Source organism: Cebus imitator, unplaced genomic scaffold (genome assembly GCF_001604975.1).
Source record: "Cebus imitator isolate Cc_AM_T3 unplaced genomic scaffold, Cebus_imitator-1.0 Scaffold10, whole genome shotgun sequence".
In the NCBI taxonomy this organism is placed as follows: Eukaryota; Metazoa; Chordata; class Mammalia; order Primates; family Cebidae; genus Cebus; species Cebus imitator.
Genome location: NW_016107325.1, coordinates 4234282 through 4248295, shown reverse-complemented (window position 1 = coordinate 4248295; position 14014 = coordinate 4234282). Strand labels below are relative to the sequence as shown.

Genomic DNA, 14014 nt, shown 5'->3' with positions numbered 1-14014 from the left:
TGAGATGGGGACTGTGGGTTTCACTCATCTGCCAAGTGATCAGTGGCACAAAAAAGGTTAAGGACCCACCCAGGGGACCATTCAGCGAGAGTTAAGCAATGCCACCAGCATAGCCCACAGTCATAAAATGTTTCTTGACCTTTTCAAATACAATATTTGAAACACTAAAGCTTTTTTTTTAAAGCATGTATAGTTATGACTAGTCAAGGCATACCTTAAGTTTTAACTTGCACAGAAACCAGGGCCAAACCTGCCACCTCTTCTCTGTTTCTGTCTAGGTGACCGGTACCATCTATGTTCTACATGTCAGAAATCAGCAAGGCACCGTAGAGGTTTCAGGCTTTCCTCGTCCACCACTCCAATATAATCAAATATGAAGTCCTGGCAATTCACCCTTTTTCAATTTATGTATGTCCCTTCTTGTTCTTAGGTTAGGGACTGCTGCCTTAAGTTAGGTACTTTCTCTAGGACTCCTCGCTCAGACTCTTGATACTGGTTGTTGTCCCCACCTTCTCATCTGGCAGTATAGAAACAAAACATACAAGACATCCGAGTCCCAACAAAAGGAAGTCCAAGGTTACTTAGCTTGTTCAAAACTCGGGCTCAAAAACCAGTTTTCCATTCCCCAAACATAGCTTCTTTCTTTCTCCCTCGGCTTTAGCAGTATAAAAAAGGTTTTCGCTTGTGACACAAGAACATTAATTTATCATTGTGCCTTGGGCTGCCCCTCAACCCAACTCCCATCCTGTGTGCAACGTGCTCACCTCAGAGAAAACCAAAGTTGTATAAATTTTATTAGTAAACTGCTTTTGACTAGCACCCAGGTAGATGTACATTTATATCATTAAGATATCTTGATCTCACTAGTACTTTTCAAATTTTGAATGTTTGGTGAATCATGTAGAGGAATGGACTTTTCGTGGTAGGGTGGCTGCAGAATTCTGGGCAACTCTTAGAAGCCTGCCAACAACCTCTTTATCCATTGAAACTATTTTGTCTCATGTTTCTGATGACATTAATTTGCCAGTTTTCTGCATAATCACTTCATCTCACAAATGTGTACCTACTGCATAATAAGCTGTTGTTTTAAGGATGTTGTCACCACAAATTCACACATTCAGAAAAGATTCTTTTCAGGAAAACCTGTCTTGCTAAGGAAGCCCATGGCATATAAGAGGTCCCCATCAGCAAAGAATGTGTGGGAGCAAAACTTAGTGAATAGTTAGCATAATTTAGCTGCTTCTGGTATGGTGGTTGTATGCCTATCATTCTTCAAAGCATATATTGTGACGTAGAGAGCTTTTTAATTGAAGCCCAGCTTTGAGCTATGAAATCCAATTTGAAACTTGAGAAGCCACTTGAAACTTGACAGCCACTGATGTCACAAGTTGTCCTTATAGGTCAAGACTAATCAGAGAGCCCATTCTCATCCCTGTCACTTGCAGATGAGTGCCTGAATGTCTCACTTGACTACACTGCAAAAATGGGGATTTCCCAGACAAGTAAAATACTTCCCCTATGATCTCACAGGTTTATGATAAAAAACAAATGACAGAAATGTATACCAAGGCATTTTGTATTCCAAAAATCAAAGGTTTTAGAATAAAACGGATAGTTCTACAAGGAACAATCCTGTGTTCAGAGACTGTCCTCTTAGGTTTGTGGCATGGAAAGAGAAATTAGTCATGAGCTATTGGGGGTTTTTGATATGGTTAAAACCAAAACATAGGTAATAAGCAGAATCCATATAAAATATACTCTTTAACAGAAGTACCCTTTTGAAAACTATTTATATGACATAGGAAACCAAAACCAGTGATTTTTAAAAGATTATTTGCCAAGAAAAGCCTCCAGATTTTTCTTATAGAATGTACTGAGCAGGACTTTTACTGTAGTTCTGCTTAATACATTCTAAGCTGTTAAATGGCCTCATGTTTCATTTAGATGGACACTTGAGAATAATAAAGAAAGTAGAATCAAATACTGTCTTAAGCACACTTTTAAGCAAATCTTTGAGACATTTTGAGGAACCCTAATTGCCTGGTAAAGGGTGATAAGATCTAATTACTATGATTTACCTAATGGCCATTATTTGATCTGTTAATGACCGGGGCTTTTAACAAATTGAAGATTTAGAAAAATGTGACAAAAGAGATAGAGGGTTAGCTGTTCTATAAAAACAATTTTTTTAAGAGAATTAATATTGATATAAGCATCAAGTGCTCTTTCTAGCATTTCCAGGCATATTTGAGATTGGAATTACTTTCCAGCTCCTCTCCATGTACCAGAGAAAGTAATTAAAAGAAAAACCACGTCTACTACCTCACTGGCCACCAGCTGGTCCCATGACTGCCCCATTAAAGCTGCTGCTGCTTCTTTCACAACCCAATTACAGTGCCCTGTTCCTCCGGAGGAATCAACACAGAAATTCAGCGGCTCTTCCTCTTACTTCCTCAAAAACCACAGTGTCAATTCTACCTCCAGTCTCTGAGCAATGGGACTGTTCGTCCATCTCTCTAACTCCACAGGTGGTTCCAAAGTCCACACCCACCCTCAGTGGTTCCCAGGTATTTTTTTGGCTCCAGCACTTTCTGAAGAAAATAAAATAGAGGTAAATTTAACCTCAGCCAGGGCACCCTTTCTGGTGAAGTGCTCTGTTGCCCACAGCAGGGTTAGTAGACCCTCACCTGATCAAACCAGGCTCTTTCAGCTCCTCATCACACCACAATAAGTGAAGCTTCACATGGATGATCACTGAGTGCTATCCCCAGTTTGCAAAAGCAGAAACTGAGGCTACTAGAAATTGGATAGCTTGCCCACAGATACCCTGCAGGTCGGTGGGGAGCCAGCATTCAAATCCAGACCTGAGAACACCCATGCTCTGAATTCGTATACTCAGATATTATATTCTAAGTGAAAACAACAGTATTTCTTTTAAAAATCGTTTTAGAAATTAGGCAACTGAAGCTGACTACCCAGTTTTTAACTCTCTTTTCCCCAACTTCCTTTCCAACACAGAGATCTATACCAAAGATGGGAACTCCTATGGGAGACCTTGTGAATTTCCATTCTTAATTGATGGGACCTGGCATCATGAATGCATCCTTGATGAAGATCATAGTGGGCCATGGTGTGCCACCACGTCCAATTATGAATATGACCGAAAGTGGGGCATCTGCTTAAAGCCTGGTATGTATGGGCTGGTAAACTTCATGCAGAAAGGCAGTACATTTATATGAGGCAACAGGGAGAAGGAAGAGTTCAAAGTGACTCAAAAGTGACTGCAAAAATATTATCCCAGATAAGGCGTGTAAGTTTGGAGAAGAGAGAGGTAATGTGTAGGTATGATTTGCCTTCAGAAGCAGGCCAGGAAGTGAACCAAGGTGGATGGTGTCATGGAGGAGGAGGAAGGAGTATTCGACAGCACAGGCACCTCAGGGAGAGGAAGTGTGGAAAAGGCAGGCCCGGTTGGGAAATTGCTGCTGACCTTTAGCAGTTTCGGAAGACTAGAGGCGGTAGAAGCTGGGTTGTAGTGGACTGAAGCATGAACAGAAGGAAATAAGCCTCATAAGCTTCATGCAGAAGAAAAAGAGACGGTTGGCAAAGAACAAAATTGCAGCAAATTTATGTAGTTACGATCTCATTTGGCTTTATTGCAATTCTAGAATCAGGCAACACTTCATTTAAAAAATAGAGGACTATAAGGGTTCCAGTTCATTGAACAGAGGGGGTTGGCTTTGTAGACAGAAATAGGGCTGAGGAAAACAAAAACAAAAAGCAAAGAGTGGATTGGTGATTTCAAAGTAACTTTCCATGTAAGATATGGACAGGGAAACAGAGCAATAGAGAAATAATTGATTGGTTAACATCAGGTGACTTCAGGTTAAGGATTAAAGCACAGAGAACTTCATTATCAGGTCAATTAAAGATTGAAACTGGCCTGTTTGGGAAATTAGGCAGTCTGCTTTTCTGATTTCTCAAAAGGTCAGATAAGAACTCCATTTCAGTATGGTGACACGGAACTTTGGCATGGGTGACTCCATTTTGATTTTTGACTCCTAGATCAGGAGCTTAGTCCAAAACAGTGACCTCCTATAATGTTTTTTTAAAAGAGCAAAGGATAATTTGAGGGAGAGATCAGTTGAGAAACACTTTTCAAATGGTGAAGTCTTAAGTATATTTATGGCCTGAAGTAAAGAGCTGGAAAGAGAAGAGATAGATCTTCCTGGGGTTCTCAAAATTGGTGACACTGTTCCTTCCACCTTTCTTGTGTATTGGTCATTTGTACTTTTGGTCATTTGTACTCATTGTACATGAGTACTTTTTCTCATTACTTTTTACTAGAAGCAAACTGTTCAGGATTTGTTAAAGAATTTGCTGTTCTTTAGAAAGACAGAGAGAGACCAAAGTAGCAATTACATCATTATCTGGCACAACTGAGACACAGTTTCTCACCAATTATGTGAGAGTTACAGGGGATGACAGCAGCTGACATGTGATAGGTACTCACAAAATATTACTTAATGGACAATAGGTTGAAAGAATATAGCAAAGAGAAAGGAAAGAGCTCCAGGCCTAAGTAATAATAGTTAATACTTAACAGGGCTCAGCCTGGTGTCAGATATTGTTTCAGGCTCTCAATATACATTAACTCATTCAATCCTCACAGCTACCCTAAAAGGTACCATAATTTAATCCCCATTCTACAGATGATCACAGTGAGGCACAGGGACATACATAACTTACCTAAGATCACAGAACTAATAAATATCAGAGCTAGGATTCAGACTCAGGAAGCCTGGCTATGAAGTCCTTTCCCTAAACAGCTATACCATCCTAACTCATTGAGTAGCTAGCCAGGTGGTATTAGTAATGCTGATCCCTCCTTCAGGAATCTGAGCTTCAGCATGCAGAGTTCTATGCAACTTGAAGAGATTATACTGGGTTAAGACTTCAGATTTCAGGGTGCAATAGAATCACCTGGAGAGCTTGTTAGAACACATATATCTAGGGCCCAGAGATTCTGATTTAGTAGATTTTTGGTGGGGCCCCTAAAATTAGCAAGTTTCCAGGTAATGCTGATGATGCTGGTCTGGGGACCACACTTTGAGTATTATCTAATTAGAGGCCCAGCCTTCTCAACACCTGTAACCTACCTACTAAAATAGAAAAAGCCAGTACTTACTTCAGCTGTAATTGATAATAAGCAGAGTTTGGTCAGCCAGATATCAACTTCATTTAACTCTCCTTATCGTTTGGATCAGAAATTTATGAAAAGTTGCTTAGAGGTTATCCAATGCAAACCCCTGTTTCTCAGGTGAGAGGCAGCAGGCCCAGATGAATGAAATGACCTGTCAGGGTCAGACCACATTTTTGTGGAAACTGGTGATGGATTCCTTATCCTCCTTCCCCACTGTACGTATTTACCTCCACTGTATCTTGTTGCCTTGAAAGGGATGTGTCTTGGTGCCTTTAGCCTCCTGTGAGTGTTGTGTGTATGTTGAGGGTTTAGGGGTGGTGTTAATGCATTCATATGATTCCTGGAGTTACTTTTTATGGATGAAACAAGATTGTGAGTTTCTAAAACTTGAGGGCTTGTAAATCATGGGGGTCATGTTGTATAGCAAACACACTGCCATCCCCTGCCGGATACTTCTGGATTTACAAGTGTAGGGCCTCAGTGGTAACAATGAACCTTTAGACAGTGTTCTTGCAAATTCACCCTATTTTGTTTTTACCAAATGTCAGAATCTCTGTTGCTATTTATGCCATAGAAAAATGGCTGAAGAAGCAGGATGTGCAACTCAGAGGATCAATCAAGGCCCTTGATTATAGCTCTGCCACAGTCACCTCTAGATCTTGTTCCTGTCTGTGAAATAAGGACATTAGACAAGATGATCTCTAAAGGCCCTGCCAGCTTATAGGGTCTGATATGTAACTGGCTGTAGGAGACCTTTTGGAAAGTCTCCCAATTAGAGCCTGGGATACATTTGACACAGCCTGCATTGGACTTCCCCTCTTATTGGGAGTATATGGTAGTACATGGGAAAATCTGAGTATATTTTGAACCAGTTGTCTTGAAACTTTTATATCTCATTCAGGAAACAGCTTGCAGGTTCTTTGTCTAAAATTATATATACTCTACAAGCATATATGTATAATAATTATAGGCACATATATGCACACATATGCATATATAATGCATATCTAATGTGAATTATATATCATATATTCAATTCTTTATTAAAATGTTAAGGAGAAGCTTGGACTTAGTTTCCCAAATAAGGTACTCACTTGGGCTCAGTATCTTGGCCATTTAAGCAGCATGTCTGTGCACACACATACACATACAGCCGTTTCTATGCAGGCTGTGGGCAAACCCTCTGTAGTCTGCCCCTATGTTCAGATGAGCTTTGTTTTTCATTAGCTTAGTGTTCACAACATGTGCACACTGAGATTTGTATTTCAGACAGAGGGCAGGCAGGGACATGGGCAAAAACATAGCATTGTAATTGATAGGGATAAAAGGAGAGTAGAACATAGGAAAGAGTGGAAGCTTCAACCAGCCTGGGTAATTTGGTGTGTTATAATTCCAATTTTACTGTGATCAAAATATGGTCTAAGGAGGGATGGCAGTCTCCATTTGGGCATATCCTAAGAGTATGCAAATTGACTTGCAGTATTCGTAGCATTCTAAGTAATAGAAAACATTATGTCCTTACTTTGTGATCACTGATGTATCTTTTTCTCAACAGAAAATGGTTGTGAAGATAATTGGGAAAAGCATGAACAGTTTGGAAGTTGCTACCAATTTAATACTCAGGCAGCTCTTTCTTGGAAAGAAGCTTATGTTTCATGTCAGAATCAAGGAGCTGATTTACTGAGCATCAACAGTGCTGCTGAATTAACTTACCTTAAAGGTAGATTTTACTTGCATGTGATAGAGCAAAGTGGCTAAAATTGTAAAGGTGCTTATTCTGTTTTCATATCCAGATGTGTTTCTTTGTATGTATCTTTTCTGGCCTCTCTTGGGATTTTAACTTCAACACTGAAACCCATAAGCAAAAAAGGACTGAATGTAATCATATTTCACCATTGAGAAATGAATCTTGTGATGGAAACTAAAGAGAGACTGATGTTTAGAAAACAAGGTTGGGTAGCAAGATTAAACTGCTACCCTAATCCTAAATGAAAGGATTTTTTAAAAAGTGAACAATTAAACTCTTTGAACATTGAAAAATAGAGAATTCATGGAAGGGAAGGAAGATGGTTAAGTTATACTAGATGGCCTCAGTAAAAGTCCTCGCATTGAGTGAAAGGGTACAGTCCCCAGGGTCAAGGAGTGTTTTACTAAATCTTAAAGTGAATTTAATAACATGGACACAGAGTGGATAGGACTTTGTTTTGTTTGGGGGGTGGTAGTGGTAATTTTTTAATTTTTAATTATGAAAACAAAATAAGAATAGATAAAAACTTTAAAAGACCATTTATCCTTTCATAAGAATTTAAGGATCACCTTGTTAATTTCAGTAGCAAACCCTATTGGAACTTTGATTGGAATTGTATTGAATTATAGATTCATTAAAAAGGAATTGGCTGGCTGTGGTGGCTCATACCTGCAATGCCAGCACTTTGAAAGGTAAAGGCAGGAGGATTATTTGAAGCCAGGAGTTTGAAACCAGTCTGGGCAGCAAAGTGAGACCTCATCTCTACAAAAAAAATTTTTTAATTGGCTGTTGGCATGTGCCTGTAGTCCCAGCTACTCTGGAGGCTGAGGTAGAAGGATCACTTGAGCCTAGGAGATTGAGGCTGCAGAGAGCTTTGATGGCGTCACTGCACTCCAGCCTGAGTGACAGAGTGAGACCTTATCTTAAAAAAATAAATAAATAAAAGGTATTGCTGGCCGGGTGTGGTGGCTCAAGCCTGTAATCCCAGCACTTTGGGAGGCCGAGGCGGGTGGATCACAAGGTTAAGAGATCGAGACCATCCTGGTCAACATGGTGAAACCCCGTCTCTACTAAAAATACAAAAAATTAGCTGGGCATGGTGGTGCATACCTGTAATCCCAGCTACTCAGGAGGCTGAGGTTGCGGTGAGCCGAGATCGCGCCATTGCACTCCAGCCTGGGTAACATGAATGAAACTCTGTCTCAAAAAAAAAAAAAAAAAAAAAAAAAAAGGTATTGCTATTTCAATATTTCAATATTGTCTTCTCAACCATGAAAATTATATGCCTTTCTATTTATTTAGGACTTCTTTTATGTACTCAGTAAAATTCTGTAACACTTTCCAGAGTCTTTTATATCTTTTGAAGAAACTATGTAAACAGAAATTTATTATATTTAAAAATCAAGAAACCTAAGTTACTGAGTCCCTGATTATTTATTCTTTGGATGAAAGACAAATAATAGTAATATGTGATGATGAAGTGCCAGACAGACCACTTTGTATACTTTTTATACATTATCTCATTTAATCCCATCTAACTACCTTATGAGGTGGACATTATCGTTATGCCATTTTGCAGATGAGGAATTCGAGGCTCAGAGAGGAAATATAACTTGTCCAAAGTCACCCACAAGTATTTAGCAGACCCTAAATTTGAACAGTCAGTTTGAAAACAAATTGTATCAGATATATAAATGGATTCACCTTTTATAAGACTATAAGTTCTTTGCAGGCACAAATGGGTCTCATGGGTTGTTTTTACTTTTGCACAAAGCTTTATTGCTACATATTAAACAAACAAATATTGTCTAATTCAGATAGATCCTGTCACACTATTTTATAACAACTGGAACTATTTGATAAATACTTGCAATAAACAAGCCCTGCTTTCTCCAGATAAATCCATTAATCATTACTACAACCTCATTAAACAAATGTTTTATCACTAGATAAGGAAATTGATACTTAGAAGTAACACACCCAACATCATACAGCTAATAAGTGTCAGATTGGGATTTGAATATCAACATATAAAATTGCAGAATTCTTTATTTATTTATTTATTTATTAGAAACAGAAACAGAATCTCACTCTGTTGTCCAGGCTGGAGTGCAGTGGATATTCACAGGTGTGATCAGAGCACACTACAGCCTTGAACTCCTGGGCTCATACGATCCTCCCACCTCAGTCTTCCAAGTAGCTAGGACTACAGGAGCACAGGATCATGCCCAGCTTACTTTTTTATACTACTACTTACCCCTCTTAGATATCTTTCTTTATCTCATTTTATCATTAAAAGGCCACAGGTCTTTTATCATTCTTTTTGGTTACAGCTTCATTCAGACCTCCTTTCTTACTCACAGCTTTACCCTTTTCCTGTATTGTCTCTCACGTGAATATTCAGATCTTTAGAATGAAAATCTGCCAAATACGCCAAATGGGCTACTGTTTGGCATTGGAATTCTTTTCCAGACCTCACTGAAGCCTTACAAAAAAATATTGTTGAGAATGGAAAATGCCAATAAATTTAAGTTTCCTAGAATATTAACATTTGGAAAGTGATGATTTCAATGAAGGAGAAAAGTGCCAAAGTGTGACCATAAACATCCTACCAAACAATCTAATGACACATTTAGAGGAACAAATGTTGCCTGATTCTTTATGCATCGGCTTTCTTTAATAACTCATGAAAGTAAGGTAACACGGTAAAGGACCTTATTGTACCCTACTCCTGGCCAGACATGCCCCACATTTAATATATATCATAAATTTTAAAAGTATATCTGTTTCTAATGTTTCAAGTTCCTCTTCCAGTACGAAAGCTTCTTAGGCATATCAATATGCCTAATTATGACTGTTAGTTTCCCAAAACCCAAGAAAACTGTGTTTTAACCTCCAAAACTCACAGTATCCAAATCAAAATAAATTTTTATTAAGTACCCCTTTACTGAAAACTACCATGTGTAAATATTGATCCAGGAGTAATGACTTCCTAAGCAGTACTGAAAATCCTTACTATCATTTACACATTCCCTTTTCAATATACATGAACCCATACCAGCTTGATTGCATCCACTTTTTTGTGGGCATATGCACATTGAGTCACATATCAGAAATTGGCCTCACTACCTAAATTATATCTGCTTTCTATCTTTTTTTTTTTTTTTTTTTTTTGAGACAGAGTCTCACTCGGTTGCCCAGGATGGAGAGCAGCGGCATGACCTTGGCTCACTGTAACCTCTGTCTCCCGAGTTCAAGCAATTCTCCTGCCTCAGCCTCCCAAGTAGCTGAGATTACAGACATGTGCCACCATGCTCAGCTAAATTTTGTATTTTTAGTAGAGACGGGGTTTCACTATGTTGGTCAGGCTGGTCTCAAACTCTTGACCTCAGGTGATCCACCCGCCTTCTATCTTTCTTAATTGCTGATGGCATCTGGTTGTCAAGTAATAAATTTGAATGATCTGTCTCCACTGTAGAGTGTGTGTGTGTGTGTGTGTGTGTGTGTGTGTGTGTGTGTGTGTGTCTCATTCTGTATCTCCAGTCTGTACATACATATACATACATAAACAGCTCCTATACATATTTCTGACCCAGTCCCAGAAAAACATGATCATTTGAGGGATCCATGTCTGTATCCTTCTACTAAATTGAAATTCTCATGAGGGCAGGGACTTTTTCATTTTGGTTTTTATATCCCTAGAACCTGGCAAATTATGTGTATGCATAATGAATTTAAATTGTCACTTTGGAATACAGTCAGATCTTCAAAATCTAGAAGTACAATGGAAGCTGCTTTTGATAAGTCTTCTATATTAATAAAAGAGGATTAAAAATAGATAGTGAGACAGCTACTCTGAGAAGCTTATGTTCTTACCTTAGATGAAAGGGAATTTGACAAGCTAATAGGAAAGCAGAATTGAATTAACTTATTAGCCTTTGGGTTTCTCAATAGTCTGAAGTTTCTTGTCTATCAGCATTGCCTGCCTTTGATGCATAGATAGCCTCCTACAGGGATTGCTGCCTTATAATCAAGGTCTGCAGATTTGTTTGTTATTAGTAGAAATGTAAGTCTAATTTAGATAATAACTTACGCAACTTTGTCACTTTTTAATTCTTACAGAAAAAGAAGGCATTGCTAGAATTTTCTGGATTGGTTTAAATCAACTGTACTCTGCTAGAGGCTGGGAATGGTCAGACCACAAACCATTAAACTTTCTCAACTGGGACCCAGGTAACTGTTCTTTCCCTACCCCCTCTGCACCAACAAATCTTCAAGAAAGCAAAAGCTTCTCACTTACCAATAGCTTAGAAAATTTCAAAATCTTGGCAACTCCTATTATGATTACCTCTCAGAAGAATTTTTTCTTCCTAAACCATTCTTTGTCTGTGAACTGTTCACTAAGAAAATAAATTTAAAAAAAAATAAACCATTCTTAATTATGGTACTGTTATAGCCAAGCTGAACCACACCATGGGCAACTGAGCCTTTGAACCTTTAGAGCTCTATAACCACCCTCCATTTTTATGTAAGAGCAGAATGAGTTCCACCACATGGCCTAGGAGCCATTCTGTGTCCCTAAAGGACTTGGCATGTCTATGACTCACCCATGCTGTATTTCATCTGCAGCTTAACTCTAATATGAAATATCACCTCATTTTCAAACTCTTGGGGTCTGCCCGCTATAGCACCCAAGTACTGACAACATAATGGTTGTGTGTTATAATACAACAAATACCTCAAAGAAAGTCTTGTAGGGAATAAAACAAACAAAATGCCGCAGAGCCTAAAGACGTTCTGCCCAAATGAAGGATTAGACAACTTTGAAAAATAGAATAAAATCTTAGGCAAATGTAGAACCTAAAGTTAACACTAATTTCAGTACAAAACTGCTCTGCACGTATATGGGAAAACTGAGTTAGTCACTTTAGTTAATTTAGGTTGCTAAACTTCCTTATCAGTAAATGAAGTAATACTCTTATTATTTCAGTAAATAGAATCTTTAAAGATAATCTTTAACTCAAGGCCTTAATGGCATGACAATGATAAATTAATATTTTTACTTTATGAAGTAGCAAATTAAGAGCTACTAACCATAGAATATGACCTGGAAGTCATTTGGGGAAAAAAAGGTTTTGTTTTGTTTTTGTTTTTAAAATTATAATATATCATAGTGTTTTCCCCTTAGATCCTATATTTTAAAAGAAAGACATATTTGAGCACATAATTATTTATTGAGGCTTACACATTTTAAGTATACTATGAGTTCCCATAAAAGCATAAAATTAGGAATATAAATTATTCTTTCTGACCACCATCCTGGCCCTAATTTTCTCATTCTAATGCTTTGAAAAATGTTCTGTTTTAAGATAGGCCCAGTGCACCTACCATAGGTGGGTCCAGCTGTGCAAGAATGGATGCCGAGTCTGGTCTGTGGCAGAGCTTTTCCTGTGAAGCTCAACTGCCCTATGTCTGCAGGAAACCATTAAATAATACAGTGGAGTTAACAGGTATCATCTTCACTTACTCATTCAAATAGGCCTTAAAATCATAGTTTTGTGAAAAAAAAGTAAATCATTTCTGACAACCATTTCCAACTTTCCTTCTCCTGATACTGACAGTATAGAAAAGTACTTGATTTTTGACCCTATGGTTAGATATTATCAACCATATATCAATAAAGCTTTGGTTGAGGTAATGAAGAATATTAAATAATAATATGTATTACATAATAATATGTGCCCAGGAGAAGGCAGAGATATTCGAGATAGGAAATATACTTCTGTTCGTGTGTGGCTCTTTTTTCTCCAGAGCAGTGGTTCTCCAAGGATGGTCCCCAGACCAAAAACATCAGCATCACCTCTTCCTGTTAGAAATACAAGCTCTCAGGACCCACTCCAGACTTGCTACATCAGAAACTCCCAGGATGGGGTCCAGCAATCTGTGTTGTTTTTTTGTTTGTTTGTTGTTGTTGTTGTTGTTTTGAGACATAGTCTCCTTCTGTTGCCCAGGCTGGAGTGCAGTGGTACAGTCTCAGCTCACAGCAACGTTCACTTCCTGGGTTCAAGGGATTCTCCTTCCTTAGCCTCCTGAGTAGCTGGGATTACAGGCATGCACCACCACACCTGGCTAATTTTTGTATTTTTAATAGAGACAGGGTTTCACCATGTTAGTCAGGCTGGTCTCAAACTCCTGACCTTGTGATCCTCCTGCCTTGGCATCCCAAAGTACTGGTATTACAGGCATTAACCATTGCACCCAGCCAGCAATCTGTGTTTTAAGAAGCTCTCCCTGTGGTTCTACTGCGTGGTCAAGTCTGAGAACCACTACTGTGCATGCCTCCATAATGAGGCAAAAGGAGTAATCCCAGGCTTCTTCACCCTGTCCTCCACAGCACCTGGCCTTCTTCTATCCTTCTCTGCCAGGCTGGTCTTTGCATCGAAAAATCAAGTAAAAAGGAGAGGTGCAGAAGGACACAATGTGTACAATGAGGGGGGTTATTCAGGGAGCTTGAGGATGAAAGAGACGCAAGAACGACTGAAGTTTTTGAGGAGTAGAAAGGTTTGAGGCGTTTTTGAAAGAATGGAGAAGAGGAGTGCCTTGACTGTCAAGCATAGGGCCTGATGTATACCTGGTATTTAATTACATCCTCGCCAAGTGAGAGAAACTAATACTCAAAACTGGAGGGGTGTATTAGTCCATTTTCATGCTACTGATAAAGACATACCCAAGACTGGAAAGAAAAAGAGGTTTAATGGGCTTGCAGTTCCACATGGCTGGGGAGGCCTCACAATCATGGCAGAAGGCAAAGATGAGCAAGTCCTGTCTCCCATGGATGGTGGTGGGCAAAGAGAGAGAGCTTGTGCAGGGAAACTCCCCCTTATAAAACCATCAGATCTTGTGAAACTTATTCACTATCACGAGAACAGCATGGGAGAGACATGCCCCCATGAATCAATTACCTTTCACCAGGACCCTCCCACAATACATGGGAATTTAAGGTGAGATTTGGGTGGGGACGCAGCCAGACCTATCAAGGGGAAAGGATTGATTCTGATTGGTTTGTT

The 14014-nt window shown here is 38.9% G+C and overlaps 1 protein-coding gene across 1 annotated transcript in view; it reads left to right on the top strand.

Moving 5' to 3' along the window:
- The window catches only part of LOC108316766 (lymphocyte antigen 75), a 145377-nt gene that overhangs the window by 8338 nt on the left and 123025 nt on the right, over positions 1 to 14014 (top strand). The window contains 4 exon segments of the mRNA XM_017546868.2: positions 3019 to 3189; positions 6756 to 6920; positions 11070 to 11180; positions 12317 to 12457. Coding sequence (XP_017402357.1) covers positions 3019 to 3189; positions 6756 to 6920; positions 11070 to 11180; positions 12317 to 12457 — 588 coding nt within the window.